Below are 9,046 nucleotides of genomic sequence, written 5' to 3' on the forward strand. Positions count from 1 at the left end.
AGGCCCATGCATCTTATGCTTCGTACCAAAAAAGAAAAAAAAATCAAAATTTTGAATATCCATTAACACCCCTACGTACAAGACACTCAGACAGTAAGGAATAATGGTTAAGATATGAGATAAACCGACAAAGCTATTAGTTAGTGTAATGCAGAATCAGAATCCTACCAGCATTCAGCCTTTATGTCAAATTTGTATTCCCTTGAAAGGAAAGGCTAAGCAGGTGCTGTTCATCATAATGGTTTCACCAGAAAAGGCAGATCCATTGCAGAAAACGTACGATTTCATTAACTGATGGAGAGATTTAAATCAATGAGGGCCTTTTATCTTTTTCCTTTTTTGGGGGTAAGAAGATATTTTATTGAACAGCGGAAAAATTCGTGAATCAGCAACCAGCAAGTGGATCTGAAATCAGTGAAGACGGGAGAACTAAATGGAGAGCAACCATTTCTTTCATTCTATAGGACCCCAATTAAGCAGTAATTCTCTAAGCATCCAACCATCACCGGCTTACCTTCAGAGGCCCATGCATCTTAATTTTACGTCATTCAAAAACCAAATTTGACAGATAAAATTGGAATTAAATGAGGAGGTAATGTTATGGAAAAATCAGGATATTTCAGAATTTAATTAGGAAAGCTCTAGTCTAGGTATGGAATTGAACTTGGGTTGTTGGCTCGGATTAAGGAAGAGGAAGTGAAATTGAGTGGTACACCTACTTCGTGTAAAAGTTTTCTTTTATTGAAAGAATAGTTTGTTTTTTTAGAAATATTTTAGTCTTAATCTCTCCATTTCATCCCTATTTATTGAGTTTCTACTTCCAAACACCACACTGCCATCTTTTGGATGAGGAGGAACCAGCAAGAACCTACCTCCCTAGTTCTAACCAAGTTTATAAGCAAGGCCTGCAAAGTACAATTTGAACTGAAACATGAGGATAAGAGTTGTTTCTACGACCGGATTGGTCTTTCGGTCGGAAATTATTCTCATACTGTTATGTACAGTGGCTTGTAGCCCTCCAGAAGACCCAATCAAGTGTTGGTCGTCAGCAACAAGTAATTGCACAATCACAAATTCTTACGGCGATTTTCCCGATCGGAGTGTGTGTCGAGCGGCGAACGTTGCTTATCCGACGAGTGAGGAAGAGCTTATTTCCGTGGTGGCTATGGGCACGATGAGCAAGAGAAAGATGAAGGTGGCTACCCGTTACTCTCACAGCATCCCCAAACTGGTGTGCCCTGGAAAGGATGACGGGTTGCTGATAAGCACCAAGTATCTCAACCGAACTTTGAAGGTAGACCCAACCACGATGACAATGACGGTGGAGAGTGGGGTGACGCTGAGGCAGTTGATTGACGATGCTGCCAAGGCCGGCCTGGCTTTGCCATACGCTCCTTACTGGTGGGGCTTGACGGTTGGGGGGCTTCTTGGCACCGGTGCCCACGGCAGCTCCTTATGGGGAAAGGGAAGCTCTGTGCATGACTACGTTGTCCAACTTCGGGTTGTCACGCCCGCAGGGCCTAAAGACAACTACGCCAAGCTTCGAGTGGTGGATGCCTCCAACCGCGATGAGTTCAATGCAGTTCGCTTATCCTTGGGAGTTCTGGGAGTCGTCTCACAGGTATGTCCTACGTAGTGTGGATGGTGGACCCTTGCTTGCTTGGTGTTTGTTTGTTTGCCTGCTTGCTTGGGTCTCACAGGTATTTAACAATTTCGTAATTAATTAGTTCCCTTCTTTACTTTTACTTGGGTCAAAGTCAAACTCTAATATTGCAACCAACGCTGGGCAACACATCCTGATGCTAGCTCCTGTAGGTCACTCTAACATTGCAACCACTCTTCAAGCGCTCCATTACTTATCAGGTGAGGAATGACTCGGATTTGGCAGACGAGGCAGTTCAATTCGGTTATCAACATGAGTTCGCAGATATCAAATGGTACCCAAGTCAAGGGAAAGCCGTTTATCGAATTGATGACCGAGTCTCCTCCAATGTCTCCGGCGACGGTCGTCTTGACTTCATAGGATTCCGGTCTACGCTTTCCCTAGCTTTAGCCCTGATAAGATCCACTGGTAATTGCTAACTTGCTCTAATTAATCGAATTCCTTACCACCCCCACCCCCCAAGTGGGTGAGTTGAACTCAATTTGAACGGATATTCTGTTTGTGACAAAACGTATGCGTGCATGCATGCAGAGGAAAGCCAGGAGGCTACAAGCAATGCAGATGGAAAGTGCATCGATGCAAAGCTAACCATGTCCATCTTGACGAGCAATGCATACGGCCTAACAAACAACGGGATTGCGTTTACGGGTTACCCAGTGGCTGGATTTCACAACCGTCTGCAAGCGTCGGGGACTTGCCTTGACAGCGTCGAGGATGCCCTAATCACGGCTTGCCCTTGGGATCCAAGGGTGAAGGGCCAGTTCTTCCACCAAACCACATTTAGCATCGGTTTGTCCAAAGTGAGGAGCTTCATACAGGATGTACAAAAGCTGGTGCAGTTGGATCGCAGGTCTCTGTGCGGGCTGGAACTCTACGATGGGATCCTGATGCGATACGTTATAGCCTCCAGCGCCTACTTGGGGAAACAGGAAGATGCAGTGGACTTCGATATGACCTACTATAGAAGTAGCGACCCCACCACTCCGAGGCTTTACGAGGATGTCATCGAAGAAGTAGAGCAGCTTGCGCTGTTCAAATATGGAGGGCTACCCCACTGGGGAAAGAACAGGAACATAGCCTTCGATGGGGTGATGATCAAGTATGGGAAGAATGCGAGGGCGTTGTTCCTGAAGGTGAAGCAAAGGTACGATCCCCAGGGGCTATTCTCCAGCCAATGGACTGATCAGGTGCTTGGCATTGACACTAGTGAAGGTAATGTGACCATAGTGAAAGAGGGCTGCGCGCTGGAGGGGCTGTGTGTGTGCTCGGAGGATCTCCATTGCGCCCCACAAAAGGGTTACTTTTGTAGACCTGGTAAGGTATACAAAGATGCACGGGTATGTACGCGTTTGAAGCAAGATGGTTCATCTCTCTCCCTAGGTTGATAAGTGTTCTTCCTGAATCTCCACTGGACCTGAGTTGGTTCAAGGACCACCTGAGCTGATCTTAAACCAGATGTCTTGCATATGAAATGAACTGTAAGAGTGGGCCGCTTCTATGGACGGGGGCTGATCTTAAACCAGATGTTTCATATTATAAGGCTCGGTTTGCTCACCAAGGGATTTCATCAGTGTGAAGGAATTGATTATTTTGACACTTTCAGCGCCGTTGTCAAACCTACTATCATCTGCTTGATTCTAGCTCTAGCAGTTGCCCAGGGATGGACTCTTTGCCAATTGGACTTTCAAAATGCATTTTTAAAGGGTGAATTATCTATAGAGGTTTACATGATTCAACCACAGAGTTTCATCAATCTAAAGAGACACTTATGTATTTCACCTCCAAAAAGCTTTATATGGTTTAAAACAGGCCCCTAGGGCATGGTCTCATCGGCTTGGTAGATATTTACTTACTATGGGATTCTCACAGTGCACATTTGATAGAGCATGTTATTTTCATATTTTAGCACATCAAACAATCTATCTTCTTGTATATGTAGACGATATTGTCCTCACTAGATCTAGTTCTTTCGAGGTTAATTTTGTCATTATAGCCATTGGTAAAGAATTTTCCATTAAAGATCTCGAAGACTTAAACTACTTTTTAGGAGTCGAGGTCAGTCATTCACCTCGTGGTTTACATCTCTACCAGTCAAGATACTCTTCAGATCTTTTGCGAAGGACCAATAGCATGAAGCTAAATCAATAGCAACCCCAACCTTCGTCACCAAAACAACCTCTGAGGAACCTCCCCTCTATGATGATTCATCCCAATATAGAAGCACAATGGGTGCCCTTTAATATTTGACTCTCACACACCCTAATATAGCATTCGCTATCAATAAGGTTTGTCAATATATGCATCGACCTACAATTGATGATTGGGTTGAGGTTAAAAGAATTATTTGTTATTTAAAAGTGACCCCATCCCATGAGATTCTATTTTGGCCCACAACTAATCTCTCTCTCTCTCTCTGCCTTAAGTGACACGGATTGGGTCTGTTCAACTACTGACCGATGATCTATAGGTGGCCAATGTGTGTACTTGAGCCCTAAATTGATCTCTTGGAGCTCCAAGAAACAACCCACTGTGGCTTGCTCCTCTATAGAGTTCGAATACAAAGGGGTTGTTAATGTTGTTGCTTAGTTGATATGGTTACATCAGCTACTACATGTACTTGGGGTTGTTACTTCTGCACCAACTCTATACTGCGATAATATTAGAGCTACTTACCTTGTTGCTAATCCGGTCTTCCATGCACGAACCAAACACATTAAGATTGACTATCATTTTGTTCGTGAACAAGTCGCCACCAAAAATCTGTCAATCCTACTTATTCCCACAGGAGACCAAGTCGTAGACATTCTCAGCAAAGGTTTATCCACTCTGAGATTCAAAATTTTAAAATCCAAGCTCATTGTTTGTCCCCGACCAATGAGCTTGCGGGGGAGTGTAAAGGATAAGCTTCTGAATTCAAATTCAAATCCATTGCAACTGACTCTATCCTCAATTGATCTTATATCCAACCGATCAAGAAGAGTTTGACTTATGGTTAAAATGTCAACAAGTTGTAAAGTTTGATCATAAACAAGTTGTAATTCAAATTCAAATATTCAAATTGTAATTCAAATAATATTAATATACATCTCCCACTCACGAATTTGAGTGTGGAAGAATTCTCTCTCAAACGAAACTCTAACTATTTCCAACCATAAGCATTTGGCCCACATCAGCATTTTCCCTCTTTAGACAAGTTTGAAAATGTCTTCGAAGATTTCCAGTTCCATTTTTAGTATTGTTAGTCTTATATACATTCCCACATTTTTTGCATTAGCTTTTTCTATCTTATATATCCTCAAAATATTTCAACTACATTAAAGTCATCCCTTACTGCATTTCTCCTACCCCTCTTTGTAGTTATTACAGTAGTTATGGTAGCTTCATCAGATTGAGATGCCATAGATGCTCTAGGAAATCCCAATGCATCATCATCGTACATCTCATCGGCATCAAACCCAACATCTGGCTCATCTACATTGATAGATCTTCTTGGCATTTTCTAATCAATTACAAGTCTACAATAAATGTTATATACTATTAACTAACTTAGAGGTGGCCGGTGATGAAAAATTCCCCCCAAAAAAATCCATAGATCTTGCACACATACACATTGTCTTTCCCTTTCTCTCTTTACTTATGCTATATATGTTGTCAGCTACCTACCTGCAAAGCCATCTGAATTTTTTTTTTCTTTCACAAAGACCATCTCAGACATCTCATATAATGGAGGTAAGATTTGGGTAAAGGTAAGAGACCCATTTGATGCTTATAATGGAGGTGAGACCAAAGAGAACCATCAGACAGCATTAATGGTGGTGTGGAAAATTATTTAATTACTTCATATTTTTTTCTTTTCCTTTTCCTTTTCTTTTTTTTTTTGGGGGGTATTAGTGTATAACTGCCTCAGTTAATCAAATCTACCCTTATGAGACATGGGAGTAATTTGACCGGAAAAAAAAAGAGACATGGGAGTAATTATCCACCCAAGGCCGGGTCTACCTAATTTTTTTTTTTTTTTTGGGGGGAAATGATGTTCATCCGGGTCAGCTTGCGCGCACCACGACTACATCCTCACAGCGCTTTTTATATAATTAATATAGGCGGGGCTTCGTCCCTGGCCCCGAGGGGATTCGAACTCTAACCTCCTATTTGGAAGTGTTGGGCTTTACCGACTGACAACATATTTACTGACATAGTTAGTAGTAACTAGTAACAACATCCAATACACTACTGACATAGGATCCCAATGTCAATCTGAATAATTGAAAACCAGCTCAGCACCACAATTTGATCAAAGTTGCCGTGAGTGTAGCCAGCCAAGTGGAGTGTGCTCACTTGGAAATAATGACTGAGTTGGGCACTGGGTCACTTCCTTTTCAAGCAAAGCTACCAGAGTGCTACACTTATACCCAGAAAGCAAATACCACAGTGCTGCCTTTCCTTCCTTTTCTGTGAATAATTACTCCCATCGCCAGCTTTTATTCCTCGAGAATTTTTTATTGATTATGTGATCGTTGGAACAAATAAAGCAAGGCTTCTTTTGTTGTTGTTGTTGGCGATTACATGAATTCGATGATGACAATCATCCTGTGATTAAGGATGAGTTGACGTCTTCTTTCAAACTCTAAACTTTACACATTTGACTGAATCTGATTGTGCAAGATTTGCAGTCTTCAAATGTACAGTTAGCTTTGGATGGATCAACATTATCACACGATTCATTATTTCGTCTTCTGTCTATCCATCATCTCCAAAAGTCAGTCAGTGAAAGACAGAATCGATCACATTTCTCTTGTCTTCTATCTATCCATCATCTCCAAAAGTCATTCAGGGGAAAACAGAATCGATCGACCTGACTTCTAACTTCTTCATTCCTTTCTTAAAGCTTAACCTTTCAACAAACCAAATGCATATACAAATGAAGCAAACGAGAAAAGAAGCGTCCCAGCTTTTTCTCTTTCAGACTTCCTGCTACAATTAAAGGAGTGATTTACATAGCTGCCGTTTCAGCTTTCAATCGTAAACTATCAAGTCGTCATCTAATCTTGGGAAAACCATCAACAATACTTTATTGATCTTATAATAACCTGTAAATCCTAATTTTACAAACTCCCAAATCACTTTCTAAATTTGGATCAATATCTCGTTTGTAGCAGATCTTCAAAAGATCATCCACCAATTTTCACTAAAAGAAAAGCCAACCCAGAAAGACTCGATATATAATACTCGTTCAACTGATGACACAAAATGTAACAAATTAAAAAGAACCCACCGACCACTGTGGCAAGAGTGAGAGAGACAGAGAGATCAACTAAAGATGAGATTATGGCTACGAACTGGGCTCCTGTGTCTCATCAGAAGGCGAAGTTGAGCTTTTTGACACTTCAATCTGGAGCCCGAGTAGCTTCCTCGGGGGCCAATTGCTCGAACTACTCTCGGAAACTCCACGAACCCTTTGATACCTCTTACTATATGGGGATTCTCCACTTCTGGTGATGCTCTTCTATGATTCTGATTCACTGTTGACATGGAACGACCACTTCCATTACTATTGTCCACACACGATGTCGCTGTGGAATTATTCAAGTAACTTCCATAACCAGGCGATGTGCGGCTGACTGCAACCTCGTTACGAGTTTTATAATTAGTTCCGTACTGATCTGCCTCCTCTGCTTGTGCCTCTTCCGCTGGAGATGGTGGTGGAGAACTATATTGAAACATTCTCTTGGGTTTGGTGAAATCCAACTCCAGCTCCGACAGCTTCTCCTCGAACAAAATCTTGGCTTCCGTTAGTTTCATGTGGACCCTCTCTTCCCTGAACACCTCAGCCATCCTTAGCATCCTCCTCTCCTCCTCCATGTCTCTGCTCATGCGTTCTATCTCTGCTTTATATGATTCAATCTCCTTAGCCAGCTCTTCGCAAACTCGTTCCAAGGCTTCTCTCCCTTTCCTCTCCTCCGATAGCTCCTTGGCCAGTCTCTTATTCATGGAATCCATCTTCTTGCGAGCCTTGCGTTCTAATTCAAGCTCCGACCTCAGTTCCGCCGTCTGGGCCCTGACGTTTATCAATTCGGAATCCATAATATTGGATGTGAAGAAGCTGAGATCCCAGAGAGAAGCAGCTATCTTGCGAGCCGATAGTGGCAGGTGGATACGGTGGTGACGCCTTCGTCGTTGTAGAAGTTGCTGCCGTTGTTGTTGCTTCTGTCGACGCTGTGGGGAATAATAATAACAATAATAGAATGGGTTCTCGTAAAGCTTCCAGCTTGGTAAAGTGGTGGTGTTGGTGGCGCTACTGATGATGGCCTGGTTTTTCAGTAGTTCCTCCGGGGTTCTTATCAACGCCATCATCTCGTCCATATTCCCTCCCTTAATAAATTCATTTGGCTTTCTTCTTTTCCGTAAGATTTACCACCTCTCCCAGGATCTGCGTATCAAGAATTGAAGATTCAAACAAATTGAAGAAAAGCAACAGAGGCTGGCCCATCTCTCCAACCACCTGCTTTCGTCGGTCGAAAAGAGAAAGATGGATCCCATGATGCGCCCATGGTACATCACCATCGTAATCAAAACTGGTCGATGGGGGTCGTCAAAACGCCATGGAGACGAGCTAACGAAGGTGCTGCATTATATGATATCGCTCTGTCGTCTCCATAGCATGAGCCTACCGAACCCACCACCAGATAAGAGAACTTTGTCAGAATTCCCTATCATAACCTTTCTTCAATGCTTTGTTCTTTACAGCGAAGTAAGGTTGAGCAACTAAATCTTAATAAATTAACAGGGAAAAGATGCTACATGTCTCAGACTCAGGGGAGTCGGGTCTCAGGATAAGAGCATAGAATTACCAGTGAAAAAAACTAAACGACTTTAAATCAGGTTGGTGTGACCACTAAGATCACGCAACAGTCTTACAATTCACGTACAGCGAAGAGTAAATCTATTCAAATTTAGATTCTGTATCTGGAGCTCTAGAGTGCTGCGAATTTCATGCGTAGTCGATCAAAATGATGATTTCAATTGCTAATTTCACACAAGTAGTTCAAAGCAATTTTGCAAAACGAGCGATCGAGTTTTATTTTACTAGTGCATTAAATGCGCTAATCTCGCACAGATTTATTGTTGTTGGACTACTTATGGGTTTTTTGCAAAAACCTAATCAAATCACACACAAGAATTAGAATACAATATAATATTTAGAGAGAATCGAGCATACATTACCCCAATGTGTGGTAAGAAAGATCAATCCAAACCTTGGATGATAAAACCTGCAAAGTGACGAAGCTTTTTCCAATCTCTTCGTCTTCCTTTCCGTACCTGTTTATTGTGGAGAGAAAAGATAACAAAAGACTTAATTAATTGGAGGAAAATCTCATCATAATT

The 9,046-nt window shown here is 42.0% G+C and overlaps 2 protein-coding genes across 2 annotated transcripts; one reads left to right on the top strand and one right to left on the bottom strand.

The window, feature by feature from the left end:
• Positions 1-845: 845 nt before the first annotated feature.
• On the top strand, positions 846-3,573 carry LOC149030311 (putative L-gulonolactone oxidase 6). The gene is made up of 3 exons (XM_089152783.1): positions 846-1,621; positions 1,816-2,071; positions 2,195-3,573. Exons 1-3 carry the CDS (start codon positions 932-934, stop codon positions 3,046-3,048), a joined length of 1,800 nt encoding a protein of 599 aa, XP_089008909.1. The 5' UTR covers positions 846-931; the 3' UTR covers positions 3,049-3,573.
• Positions 3,574-6,712: 3,139 nt separating this feature from the next.
• BLT (branchless trichome) lies at positions 6,713-8,169 on the bottom strand. The gene has a single exon (XM_089152793.1). The coding sequence runs from the start codon at positions 8,021-8,023 to the stop codon at positions 6,971-6,973; it is 1,053 nt and encodes a 350-aa protein (XP_089008919.1). The 5' UTR covers positions 8,024-8,169; the 3' UTR covers positions 6,713-6,970.
• Between the last annotated feature and the right edge of the window lie 877 nt (positions 8,170-9,046).

The sequence above is a fragment of the Hakea prostrata genome, chromosome 1 (assembly GCF_041222555.1).
Source record: "Hakea prostrata isolate BN-2017 chromosome 1, UWA_Hpros_2, whole genome shotgun sequence".
Lineage (NCBI taxonomy): Eukaryota > Viridiplantae > Streptophyta > Magnoliopsida > Proteales > Proteaceae > Hakea > Hakea prostrata.

Coding starts and splice junctions, on each gene's coding strand:
- BLT (XM_089152793.1), bottom strand. CDS start 8,023: ATGGACGAGATGATGGCGTTGATAAGAACCCCGGAGGAACTACTGAAA.
- LOC149030311 (XM_089152783.1), top strand. CDS start 932: ATGAGGATAAGAGTTGTTTCTACGACCGGATTGGTCTTTCGGTCGGAA. Junction 1,622..1,815: donor TTCTGGGAGTCGTCTCACAG/GTATGTCCTACG, acceptor TAGCTCCTGTAG/GTCACTCTAACATTGCAACC. Junction 2,072..2,194: donor AGCCCTGATAAGATCCACTG/GTAATTGCTAAC, acceptor GCATGCATGCAG/AGGAAAGCCAGGAGGCTACA.